The 14,357-nt window shown below is 41.4% G+C and overlaps 1 protein-coding gene across 2 annotated transcripts in view; it reads left to right on the top strand.

Annotated features, from left to right (window-relative positions):
- Positions 1-14,357, top strand: part of LOC124794863 (tyrosine-protein kinase transmembrane receptor Ror-like) — a 659,017-nt gene that overhangs the window by 108,167 nt on the left and 536,493 nt on the right. The window contains exon 1 of one of the 2 annotated variants that reach the window (XM_047258535.1): positions 8,526-8,694. The exons of the other annotated variant lie outside the window; for it this stretch is intronic. Within the exon in view, the coding sequence (XP_047114491.1) occupies positions 8,616-8,694 (79 nt within the window). The 5' untranslated portion in view covers positions 8,526-8,615. Of the gene's footprint in view, positions 1-8,525; positions 8,695-14,357 lie in introns of those variants that run through there. 2 annotated transcript variants of the gene reach the window in all.

Raw genomic sequence — 14,357 nt, 5'->3', positions numbered from 1 at the left:
AAATGTATACCCATTGTAGCGGAGCACCTGATCCTCATGTGTAGCAAAATATTTCTTCAAAATAGATGACCCATTAGAACATCGTTTCAAGATAAAGACTCTGGAATTTCAGTGATGAACATTAATGTTTGCCTTTGGCAGATTCTATCACTAACATTTCATTGATAATTACATCACATAAAATCATCATTTAAAAAACTACTGACAAATAAAAATTTAAAAATAAACAAAACAGCAAAAATGAAAGAGCAGTCGCTTTACACTTTGCTCACTGTGCCAGGATCTTAACAGACAGAAACAATATAATCTACAGATACAGAGCACTTTATAAATTTTCACTTCGGTTTCCTAGTACTTACATTGCCCGATCGCCATGTTCCATGCAATTTCTTAGTATTACACCTATTATTTATATGTGATGTGCTCAGTGTTCGCCACTTAGCAGATGATTCTTTCTCTTGGTTGTACGGGTTGTATTGCATTAACTACATTTAAACGGAGTTGTCACTCACTACACAATGTAGACATTAGTTCAAGTTTTTCTGCATTTCCTAGGATGGTACAGCAATGATAATTTCCAGCTGACAGCACCATCATCAGTTTACAATCTCATACCGCTGCTGGTCCTGATAAATCATTTGAGTATATTGACAATATTAGACGTTCTATCGCGCTTCCTTGGGACGCACCAGATTGTACCAATCTGATAAAACGTAATACGAGAGTTATGCTCCACTTACTTCTTGAAATCGATTGAAAAAGTTGAAGAAATTGACATATGTCATTCTAAAAACGAGGTCCAAATACCTCAATTCATACGTCTAGTTTCATCAAATAGGTAATTTTGTAATATTAAATAGAACATCAATATGAAAAGACATCGATAACACTCCAGATAGTTTGCCAGGATAAAATCTGATTTGCCTAAGAACAAAATTTGGTTCGATTTTTACTTCGACATTTTATACCGATTTTGGTTTTGTATATTTCCAGATCTCTATGTCAGTCCGGTTCAATCGAAATATTCTAAACGTAATCTGAATTCGAACAGAACAGAGATTCCAATTTATGTTTTTCTGCACTGAAACTTCCATAAAATGAGTCGTCAGTAAATTTTAAATTATATAATTATATATGCCTGATGTTTACCTCGGTTAAAACCTAGCCACCAGTATAATAATCGCACCACAAGCCATCGCTGTAAAAGAAGTTGCTTCAGCCGACGATGTGCAGTTAGTGGTAGAGTTTGACAGAGATTAACAGAGTATCGCCAATAGTACTGTGTATCACTTCACGTGACATAGTGTTTTCGTTTTGCGTAATGGCGCGGTGTAGACCTTAGTGGTAGCCGTGCTGAAGCGATTCAGATGTTAATAATAAACTATTTGTAAAGTTTTTCTTTGTTATTTAAATCTCAGTATCAGACGTCCGATGAAGCTGTGGGCCTGCTGCAGTGGCAGAAACGATATCGATTAATATAAGTACGTCCACGGGAGATGTGGACTTGGGTATCGACTTATGGACGTTCGAATAAATGATGGAAATTAGCACAGGTAAATCCCACTCACAGTCATATCATTTAGCTTAACTTTCCGCTATTTCGCAGACGTTTACAGTTGTATGGGATCCATTGGATGCCCAGTACTTTTATTTTTTAACCCTTTAATGGTCAAAATTACTTTTACACACTTGACAAATGAAAGATGAAAACGGCCGCACTTCCACCAACAGAAAGTTTTTAATTTTTAAAATTAGTGGGTTGCTTCCACGCACCTTTGTAGGTCCAAGCTTTCGATGTTACCTTCCGAGCGGAAAGTTCTATTTTTGTTTACTGATAGACATTATCAGGGTGCTAAGTACGAAAGTAATCATAGCACGTCACTGCCAAAACTCATACTCTTGATACTAAAAAAATTAGGCATATCACATAAAAATTTTCAACATAAACTCTGAAGATGGATTTAACGTATCTCATATCATACCTCATATCAACGTATCTTACATTCTATGACGTTTTCTGAGGTATATACACCCCACTACCTAGAAATGATGAACAAACCGTGAAAATTACTGAGGAATGAAGCAATGTTTGTAAGTAATGAACTGGGCACTAATTTAGCTTTAGTGGGATACATGAGTTTCACTATTCCCTTGGTGGAGCGGGGCAGAAGTGGTACCTGCTCCCTGGGCTAGCATTGTGTACTATGCCCCGTCCTTCCTGCCACTGCCTTCTGTAACGCCTCTTTCGCCTGAGGCGACGGTCCCGCGTGACACAGACGGATCGGCCATCAGGCGACGGAGCTTTCTCGCGTTACGCTAACCATTCCTTCCTTTCATCTCCATAACGCGACTTCCAACGAGCCCTCAGCGTATCACGTTACCAGATGTTCCGGGCAAACGAGATTCTGAGCACTCCGCACTAAATAGGATAGGACTCTGAACTCATATCCGGAGGTGGAATTTTACAGGAGGGAGAGTTTATGAGGTTTGATGAGTCTGCTAAGGGAGGGACAAATGTTTTTACAACAATGGATTTTCTAAGACACTATATATATATATATATATATATATATATATATATATATATATATATATCAAAAAAGATGTAATCATTCCGAATAGCTACAGAACAATGAGCCCACAGTACACTGATTAAATATTTTACACGGAGGTATGTATCACTCCTGATCAAATGTATATACCAGGCTTGAAGAACAGATTGGTTTCCATTTGAGCTGATCCTAAGCAACTTTTTTTTGTAATGAGAAATATCACAAAGGAAAGGTAGAAATGGAAAGGCAGCAACATTTTAGTTTTTGATTACGTTGAAACTTGAGATAGAGCACGTAGAAGGAAGCTCGAGGCGATCATGGGCAGAAGAGAAATATGTAATCATACTGGAAAACCTCTTCCATAACACTTCAATATGGGCCCAAAACAAAACGCGCCATATATTTTCATAATGCATAAGCGTAGATGTCTTTGTTACCTATTTTAATTTACAGACTGACACAACGATTAGAGAATGAAAAACAAAACATTTGCCAACACGATCTGAGAAGGACGAAATTAGTGATCATTTCATCCTGACGTTTCTGTTTGCAGTTTATCAAGTAACAGAGTAAAGCTTCAAATGCTCATTATGCCGAACTCCGTTTCAAAGGTATAAAGTAACATAAAACCGTATAATTTTGGATTTTTACGGAACGAGCTGAAATTATGTGGCATCAAAGAAGAATTTTATTAGACTGGCGAAAAAAAATCCTAACACCAAGAAACAGTTGTGCGACTTAATCGAAAGTTGCTAAAGATGATTCTACATCTGAAAGATATCTATTCAAATTTCGCACCAGTCGCATAAGAGTAACGAAAGGAGCGCCACTAAGAGAGTGTAAATCAGTTTTGCTTTAAATTCTCGCTATACCGGTCGTGAGCGATAGTTACCTATGAGGCTGGATGTGATGAGTTGATGTTTGTCAAGAATCCCTTAAAAGGGGTTGAAGACGACGTTATCAACACCTCACTAAAATTGAACGAGGTCGTGTAACAGGGCTATGAGGAGTTGGACGTTACTTCTGCGATATTGCAGGAAGACTTGGCAGGTATGTAGACACTATTCATGACTGCTGGCAGCGGTGGTCACCAGAATGTACAGTCGCAAGGAGGCCGGACTCCCGATCGCCATGTGGCATTACCGAGGGGGGAGACCATCTTGTTCAGCATATGCTCTGGTGCATTGTACTGCATCTGTAGCAGCAATTTGAGCAGTAGTTGGCACCACAGTGACACAATGAACTGTTACAAATCGGTTACTTCAAGGACAGCTCCGAGCCAGACGGCCTGTTGCTCGCAACCACTGACCCCAAATCACAGCCACCTGCTACTTCGGTGGCTTAATCGAGAACTCATTGAAGGCAGTGTAGAGGTCTGTTTCCGCTTCGGCTCCAGTGATGGCCGTGTGTTGGTTGAGGGTGTGCAACCAACCTCTTTTGCATGTTTGGCACCCTGGTCCTACAGTTGGAGCTATGATCTGGGGTGCGATTTGGTATGACAGCAAGAGTACCCTCGTAGTTACCCCGCGCACCCTAACTTCAAATTTGTACGTCAATCTGGTGATTACATCTGTTGTGCCATCATTCATGAACAGCCTTCCAAGGGATATTACCAATAGGATAACGCTCGTCCACATAACGCTGTTGTTACCCAACTTGTTCCACAGAGTGTCGACATGTTGGCTTGATCTGTTCCTGTACTGGCTGGCCAAGTGTAACATGCGTGAAACTCCGTCTCATAAACTGACATCCGGCACCTGTACAACACAGTGTGTGCACGTTTGCTTGCTTGTATTCAGTATTGTGGTGGTTACAAGGTTATTAACGTACCAGTGTTTCACATTTTCAGTGACTTATCTCGCAATTACATCAGTCTGCAATGTTAATCACCTAAATATGTTACCTAGACACATGTAAATCCGAAATTTCATTACTTAACAGTGTTTTTTTTTTGTGTATGTTGCGATTTATTTTCTGTCGGTGTATCTGCAGTTGTATTGTAGTCCTTCGACAAGCGAAGCAAGGGAAACATTGGACACGTTTCTAGAGATCGATGGTGGAATGTCTGCCTGATAGAACTGGTTTCTTGGCCCCTACTCATTCTCCAAGAAAGTTATTTTTGTTAATTTATTTCAATATTATTCTATTGTTGTTTCTTGTTTGTTTCTCGAGCTACCAGGATAGGTTTGTTTTAAAACGAACTTTCTAACGTATTATTTTCGGTAAAGTCGTTAGTTGTACCGGTAATCAAACACAGCGTACCCGAAAACTTCAGGAGAATTGTCAACGAGAATAGCAACTTGCTAAACTTCAATGGCTGAAGGGACACTGTAAAATAAATGAAGAAATTGTGCTGTTAAGGAAGCAAGATTACTGTGGATGGAAGGCAGCAGTAGCATATTTTGAACATGTGAAGAAAACCCTCTCTCAGATAAGAGCTGCACTGTAAGGACAGGTGTGAAACGGAAGAAATTGTTAGTAAAATTAATACGTCTCAAGTACACCACTTCATCGAAGTGAAACATAGACTCTGGGAAACAGATGAAGAAGAAAATGGACGTATTTAAACAATTCTACTATAGCATTGATTATGGGAAACTGCAGGAGAAGCAAAGGGAGATATTTAAGCAATTCTGGTATAGCATGGCGGTGTAAATAGCTTGAGCAGATAATGCTTGAACAAGCACTGCATGAAACAGTTCAAGGGAAAATTGTGTCAGCAGACAAAATTTAGAATGTGGAAATGAGATCTTCGATGATGTGGTTTGTAGTAGATGTAAATGTATGAACAGAAGAATTACAACCATACGTAAATCGAAAGTAAACAAAAAACGAACTCTGTGAAACTCTTTATTGGTGTTGCAGTTCAGGGATACCTCATGTATAGCACCGACATCACAGGTGTAGACTCAAATCTCCCTACCAACTAAGTCAGACCTTTATTCGGACATACCATAGACAACTCACACCGTAGGTAGAAATGTGACCCGGAGAATATGAGTGCGGTTACCCATTTCGATTATGTACAGGGGATAGGCAAAGTAATGTGAACAGTGGTAATGATGGGATGGTTGTGTTTGACGGTCAACAACGCAGGTAAAGCACTTGTCGCTCTGGACTGTGCGTGTTCAGTACGGATTAGGCATCTATGCAGATTGTTTACTAGTTCAAATGGCTCTGAGCACTATGGGACTTAACATCTATGGTCATCAGTCCCCTAGAACTTAGAACTACTTAAACCTAACTAACCTAAGGACATCACACAACACCCAGCCATCACGAGGCAGGGAAAATCCCTGACCCCGCCGGGAACCGAACCCGGGAACCCGGGCGTGGGAAGCGAGAACGCTACCGCACGACCACGAGATGCGGGCGTTACGACTAGTACACGCTTCGTTTTTGCATTCAGAGGCCGAGGTCGATGTGCAGTGGAGGATCTAACAGAGTTCCAACGTGGGCAGATTGTGGGGGCCCAATTAGCTGGAGCATCAGTAACCGAGAAAGACACCTTATTCAATGTTTCAAGAGGAACTCTTTGAACAGTCATGACAGACTACACAAAACATGGAAAGACAAAAAGACATCATTGTGTAAACGTAATAGTTGGCGCAAATCAAAACTAAATGACAGAGATCGTCGTACGCTAACACGAATTGCGTCAAAACAACACAAAACTACGGTGGCTAAAGTGACTGAAGAGCTCAATAGCCATCTTCGAGACCCCGTATCTATCGACACTATCCGCCAACAACTCCATAAAGCGAATATTCATGGACGAGCTGCTATACCGAAACCATTAGTGACGACAACCAACGCAAGTAGCGTAAAACATGGTGCCAGGAGCATAAATCCCGAACGCCTGATCAGTAGAAACACGTCATATTGTCCGAGGAGTCAGCTTTTTCGTTATTTCCAACATCGGGGCTGAGTTTGCGTCTGGAGAACGGCAAAAGAAGCCTACAATTCTAATTGCTTGATTCCAACGGTTAAGCGTGGAGGTGGAAGTCTGATGGTGTGGTCAGCCATATCATGGTATTCTGCTGGTCCCATCATTACTCTCATAGGCCTTGTTACAGCCAACGATTAGGTGATCGGGTGACCCCACCATTCTAATACTGTTCCCCAACAACAATGCTATATTTCAGGGCGATAATGCACCCATTCACACAGCCAAACAGTGCAATCGTGGTATGAGGAGCAGGCAACAGAACTGCAGCGTTTTCCCTTGCCAGCACCGTCCCCGGAGTTGAACATTATCGAACCCTTGTGGGCGGTATTGGAGTGAAGACTCTGGAACAAGAGTTAAGAGGTTCTGATCGAAGAGTGGCACAACATTCCACTCGAGACTATACAATCCTTATAGGCCAGTATTCCGAGAAGAATCGCAGCTGTATTACGGGAAAATGCGAGTCCAACCCCTTATTAATAGCCGGCCGGGGTGGCCGAGCGGTTCTAGGCGCTACAGTCTGGAACTGCGCGACAGCTATGGTCGCAGGTTCGAATCCTGCCTCGAGCATGGATGTGTGTGATGTCCTTAGGTTGGTTAGGATTATGTAGTTCTACGTTCTAGGGAATTGATGACCTCAGAAGTTAAGTCCCAAAGTGCTCAGAGCCATTTGAACCATTTTGAACCTTATTAATAAACAATTCCGAAATATTGACATCTACAACTTTTCTAGTCCTGTCTTCCTCAGTTTCGTGTAATATTACGGTATATTGATAATTTTTACTTATGAACCGTCTGACAGCATCCAAAACATTGCATCGCAAAAAGTGTTCAGGTCATAGTGCTGTGGAATGTGAGAAAGAAACCGCAAATTGGCATTCATAAGAAGAACAACACCAAGAATGCAACAGGAGCGTGATATGTAGGAAATCGTCCGCGCAACCTGCCACTGATGATGCCTTGCAGAAAATAAAGGCGAAACGCGTATGGCACTAAAATTGTGTTTTATTCAGTTGCTGTCAGACGGTCCATAAGTAAAAATTATCAATGTACCGTAATTCCCAAGTAAGTACAGGAGTTCGCATTATTTTGCCTATCCCCTGCATATGGTCTATGCAACAAACACGGATATGCAAACGCAACTAAGCAACGGCAAAATGATGTACAGCCTTACAGATGCAGGAAATACCTTGCACCAAGCTTAAAATCTCATTGTGTTTGAAACTTCCTGGCAGATTAAACTGTGTGCCGGACCGAGAATCGAACTCGGGACCGTTGCCTTTCGCGGGCAAGTGCTCCACTGGCGGAATTAAAGCTGTGAGGACGGGGCGTGAGTCGTGCTTGGGTAGCTCAGTTGGTAGAGCACTTGCCCGCGAAAGGCAAAGGTCCCGAGTTCGAGTCTCGGTCCGGCACACAGTTTTAATCTGTCAGGAAGTTTTATAATAGCGCACACTCCGCTGTAGAGTGAAAATTTCATTCCTCATTGTGTTTACTTGCGTTGTCATTTTTTCATACGATATGTTATGCACGGTAATTGAATATGTGTTAACGCTTGGCTTACCCACTGTAATTCTCAGAGCTTAACGGAAGTACGGTTTCTTGACTATCGGTCCCCCCCCCCCCCCCCCCCGAATTGTCTGCAAGGGGTTAGGATATCAAACGTCATCCAGAGTTTACACTTTGAAGTGGACAAACTGCATAAATACTAATGAATACGCTAATGGGTGTTGATAAGAAGGCACTGTGTAATAGGGAACGTCTTTGCTTACACCTGCAAATGACAGACACTGAAGCTTTTGAAGAGAGAGTCCAAGTCTGTAGGAGGTTTGTGGCGGCTCTTATCAGCCATCCTCAGGGGCCTCCGTACTCGCGCTGGCAGCTGGGGTCTGGCAGGCTCTGACTTGTCCGCCGTATCTGAACATGGCCACTGTCGCTGCTTCGTCCATAGGCGGCAGTCGTGCGCGCGTCTCCGTGGTGTGGATATGGTGACTGGTGTAAGGAATGGTCTGCGACGTGTGCACGTAGTTCCTGATCATTTACGAATTTAGTACACTGCAGTAGCACCTGTTTTGTGTTTGGTGTGAGTGTGCATATCCCTGGGAGCACTGACTACCAAGATGTCTATTGGGTCGTCGTTTACTTTCAATGGAACTATAAACTTCGTTACATGGGATGGAAATACTACGTACTCAGATGGTAAGAAGTCGTATTAGTTAACACGTACAGCAAATAATGTGTTAATACAATATCAAAGCTATTCTCGTGGATAGTCATTGTATTGCCCAGTTCAGTTCAATGAGCCATCAGTTTCCTTAGGGACAATAGAAAAATAAATGCTGCAATGGATTTATTAACCTTTTTTAATATGCTTCCAGGCATTTTTAGATTGAATGACGACATGACCATATGACTGCGCTATTGCAATTTCAAATTTTGTACCATTTTATATGTCATAGCACGGAAATAGGCTAATAATAACATTCTTATACGAGTGTGTCACTCTTGATGGAAAATAGCAAATCTACTCTTGTCGCTGATAACACTATCGAGAGTGACATAGCCCTACAAAAACGTTATTTCTCACTTATTTCTGTCCCATAATATAAAATGAAAATGGCACCAAATTAGTAACTCGAATAGATTAATAAAACAGTTACAGCTAAAATCTAACTCCTTTATAGATGGATTTATTAAAATGGATTCATTAGCAAGAGTTTTCATGTTACAGTCAAGCAGTTAGAATGTCACCTGCGATAATGCATTCCCTAATTAGCTTCCATATACTAGCTAGCTGTTGTGGCCGAGCGGTTCTAGGCGCTTCAGTCTGGAACCAAGCGACCGCTACGGTCGCAGGCTCGAATCCTGCCCCGGGCATGGCTGTGTGTGATGTCCTTAGGTTAGTTAGGTTTAAGTAGTTCTAAGTTCTAGGGGACTCATGACCTCAGATGTTAAGTCCCATAGTGCTCAGAGCCATTTGAACCTTCCGTATACTATGTAAAATTCAGCACTTGGCGAGTAGCTATTATTAGCCTGATCACATACATGTCTGAACGGTATATTTCTAAAAACTCGCAGATGTACAAACTGCTACTTTTACCTCCGTTAACGTATACGTTTCCTACCTTCAGTACCTTTATAGCGGCCAACATTTCGTAATTAATATCCTGTAGCCTCTCGGCATCCTCATAATGCTCGTTATCTACATGTAACTTCTACAAACAACGTTCATGATAATGTGAGACAGATGTTTCAGCTCAGATCTCTACTTGAAAGTCTCTCCTCCCCTTCATTAGTCTAATACAAGATCCATATCCCCCTCCAGATGCAAGTGCTTACCATCTGCATACGTGTTTCGTCATACTTTTAAATCACCTTCCTTATCATTTCTTGCCTTGAATCATCTTTCCATTTAAATTTTACAATCATGGTATAGCACCACATGTAAAAGATCTGAATCTCTCCGCTCCCAGTTATACTAGTGATACCAGCAAATTTATTTCACGGATGATAGCATTCTTCCTCTGTAGATATAATTTAATTCTGGAAAATGATAAGAAGGTACACAAGTGAAAAGCTGCTTCTATTGATGTATTATCCTCAATGTCACAAGGAGTTAGATTAATTAATTAACATAAATGTTTCTTCAATATTGATTTGAGAACTCTTCTGAAAGTACAGAACGTCTGCATTGTTTGACTCCATACAGACGATTGTCATGTGCACCAAATTAGAAATAGTGAAAATTATAATCTGAAATTTTGAACTCAAACTGCTATAAGAATCCTTAAACTCGCTTTTGTCACCACGAGACTAGCGCTGCATCGAAGTTCACACTTGTGCCGCCGGCCCACGCGTGTTCGGTTCGTTAAGAGTACCTAATCAGCTGTTTTAGAGCCGCACGTGCTTGGAAACCCATCAGAACCTCGCCCTGCAAAACACGTTCGTATATGGAAATCAGCCATTGTCACTGTCAACAAGGTGTGCCCCGTATAATGGACCCAGAAGACTGTGAGCGCACCTAATTGACCACTTCATCACGTCGCTGGAATTTCCACTAGTTCATAATATCTCGCTTGATCTCTCCCTATCAAGTTTTCGCTGTCTATCCTCCTCTCTCTGTATCTCTCTTCTGTCTTCTCTTTCTCTCTGTGTTCCCGATAGACTTTATTGTCATTAATTTCTCTAGTCCACCACTCACACTCCAGTTGTCCTGAAATTTTTAGGTCTTCAGTGCATACTTCCGCTGACGCTTCAAACTGCAGTGTTCGTTACGTTGGTTTAAAAGTAAACAACAAGCATAACTATTGACTAAATCCTTTCCGACAGCTGGAGTATCTTGTCCTATGTGCTAGCTTCCACGGCATTAATTACATAATTAACATACTCCGCAATTTTGGATACGTAGCTTGAACCGCTCTAAGATTTGCAAGGTTCTCAGAGGACGACGCAATAGTCGAATCCAGCTGCAGCAAATAAGGTATTTCAGCTCCTTTCTGACGGTATAAATAATAATGTGTAGAGATGCGTATTTAGAAGTAACTAATCGGAGAGCACCGGTGCGTCTGTCACACAAACTTGTGCCGTCGTGCGATGTAGAAAGACGATGTTCACTGAAAACAACACGATTCGCTGAGTGTTTCTTTCATGAATTTCTTGAGACGACATTTAAGGCGTGCTATAATAGCTTTTTATCATTTGACATTTCAACAAAATAAATAATGAATAAATTATTCGTGGTTATTTTGTCTTATTCCTGATTTGAAATGGTCTTGGTTCCATTATTTGTCAATACTTCATCTGTCTTGCACTCTTTGACTGAACATCTGATCACGCAGCTGCCAGATCTTCACATACATAACTTGTGGAAAGTAGTACGCTCGCATTTTGCTAAGGCTATTATGCAAGGTATTTGACCAAAGACATATTTCAGTTATTTTGGAGAGACGATCATTTATAGCTTGTGAAAGTTGTTGAAAAACTCGGTTGCAGACAGTTGTATAAATCAGTTTATTACATAACCAGTTTAAGCGTAAACAGACCGTCTTCAGCTGCTGCATTGTGAAATCGTAATCAGATGTGTGACAACCCATGAACACTCTCAACCATCATGTCACAAGCTAACATCAGTGGTTTGTGACAGGATGATTTGTCAGTGGTTATGAGTTGTCACACATCTGATTACGATTTAACAATACACCTCAAGATAGTCTGTTTATGCATGAAACTGGTTGGGTAGTAACATATTTAAATCATGATGCATTAGACGAAGTAAGTGAAAGATACGTATGTCCTGACTAAACTGCGCGTTTGCATGAAATGAATGAACCACATAAAATTCTGGCATTCTCGCGTTAAAATGCATGCAGTACAGTACTGCCTATGTATGAATCATTATATACTCTCTCTTGTGGCCAAACCTGGTGCAGACTTCAGATAACTTAAGCTCCCTCTTTGTTTCTACAGACTAATGTCAACGTGAGCCAATTTGTATTTAATGCATTATCATTTCCAATCATTCTTCACAACACTGACAACCAAATACGTTATTACTTTTGTAACGTTACAAACTTAATCATTCGTGACTGTGAGTGAAGAAGTTGCTATAGTTCGTCTGTGGTTCAATTGAGTGGGTGGTTACAGGGTTTCTTGGAATAATTCAGTCAGCGCAGTTATCTGCATTCAAACGACCTTTCGTTCTCAGAAACTTCGCCATGCGTCCAAGTGACTCAATACTGATAACACGTGGTAATGCACTGTAAACCGTATAACAATGCAAATTAGTACTTACAACGAATTGTTGTAGACATATATGAAGGAAAACCATAGCCTGTAGCTCTTTTACCAAAGTCAGAAGTTTTTCCCCTCGTTCTTCAGTATTATGTGCTGGTATCTTCTGAAATCTCCTGCATTGCGTTCTTCTTGCTCACAGCTGGCTCCCCTTTACAATTATCTCTTCAGAGAGAAGGTAGAAGAGAGCTGTTTCATAGCACAAACCGCACTAACATACTTCTCCCTCGCCTAATCTACCTTCCTTGACATTGATGTCCCTCTCGAGGTACCATTGTACGGTAAATATACTAAAGTAGTTATTTCTTCATCATTCACGTTATTCTAATGAATTATATTTGCTGAATAGAATTAAATGGAATCATTAGCGACGAATCCAATAAAAGTGAACTGTATTACACAAATGCCTTTTGGAAATGGGAAACCTGTAACATAACGAATATGTTGTGCCAAAAGAAAATTTGTGCCAGGGCGAGATTTTAACCTCTATCTCTTTCTTAATTTAAACAGTCACAGTAACTTTGTAGACCAGATTTGTGTACATAATCAATGATTATGGTTAGAGTTTCCGCCAGCTTAGCTGGGTGGTAACGTTCTCGCCTCCCATGCAAGCAAGCCCGGATTCGATTCCCACCGGGTTGGAGATTTTCTACACTCGGAGATTAGGTGTGTTGTCCTCATGATCATTTCATCCCCATCACCGGCGCGTAAGTCACCCAATGTGACGTCAAATGAAATAAGACTTGCACTTGTTGCCCGAACTTCACCGAATAGGGGCCTCCCGGCTAACAATGCCGTAAGCTCATTTCATTTCCATTTAATGGTTAGAGTACAGCGAGGTGACGAAGGTGATGAGGTATCGCCTCCTTTTGACCGGTGCATTGCTGTAACTAGACGTGGCATGGACTCGACAAGTCGTTGAAAGTAGCCTGCAGAAATATTGAATCATGCTGCCTCTATAACCGTCCGTAATTGCGGAATAGTTACCGGTGCCGTATTTTGTGCACGAACTGAAATCTCGATTATGTCCAGCGAATGTTCATGTTCGGCGATCTGGGTGGCCAAATCGTTCCTTCAAATTGTCCGAAATAGTCTTCGAACCAGTCGCGAACAGTTATGGCCTGGTCACATTTCTCATTGTCATCCATAAAGATCCCATCGTTGTCCGGGAACATAAAATCCATGAATGGCTACAGATAGTCTCCAAATAGGAAAACGACCATTACCAGTCAATGATCCACGTAAACACAGCCCACGCTACTAACAAGGGAACCTCCCCATCGCACCCCCCTCAGATTTAGTTATAACTTGGCACAGTGGATAGGCCTTGATAAACCGGACACAGATCAATTGAGAAAACAGGAATAAGTTGTGTGAAACTGTGAAAAAATAAGCAAAATATACAAACTGAGTAGTCCATGGGCCATATAGGCAACATCAAGTAGCTGGTGAGCTCAGGAACGCCGTGGTCTCGTGGTAGCGTGAGCAGCTGCCGCAGGAGAGGTCCTTGGTTCAAGTCTCCGCACAAGTGAAAATTTTACTTTCTTTATTTTTGCATAGTTATTATCTGTCCGTTCGTTCATTGACGTCTCTGTTCACTGTAATAACTTTAATATCTGTGTTTTGCGACCGCATCGCAAAACCGTGCGATTAGTAGACGAAAGGACGTGCCTCTCCAATCGGAACCGAAAACATTTGATCGAAAGGTCATAGGTCAACCGATTCCTCCACAGGAAAACACGTCTGATATATTCTATACGACACTGGTGACGGCATGTGCGTCACATGACAGGAATATGTTGTCGACCCACCTAACTTGTACCCTTTGCGAATGGGTAAAAAGATTCTTCTACCTTGCCCGATTTAGGTTTTCTTGTGGATGTGATAATCACCCCCAAAAAAGTGATGAAAACATAAGAGTTTGTCACATAAACTGAAAATAAAAAATTAAAGTTTTCACTCGATGGAAGATTTGAACCAAGGACCTTTCGTTCCGCAGCTGCTCACGTTACCACGAGACCACGGCGTTCCTGCAATCCCAGTGTCCTTGATGTTGCTTATCTTCCCATAAA

This window comes from Schistocerca piceifrons, chromosome 4 (assembly GCF_021461385.2).
Source record: "Schistocerca piceifrons isolate TAMUIC-IGC-003096 chromosome 4, iqSchPice1.1, whole genome shotgun sequence".
Classification (NCBI taxonomy): Eukaryota; Metazoa; Arthropoda; class Insecta; order Orthoptera; family Acrididae; genus Schistocerca; species Schistocerca piceifrons.
This window is presented reverse-complemented; position numbering and strand designations above follow the sequence as displayed.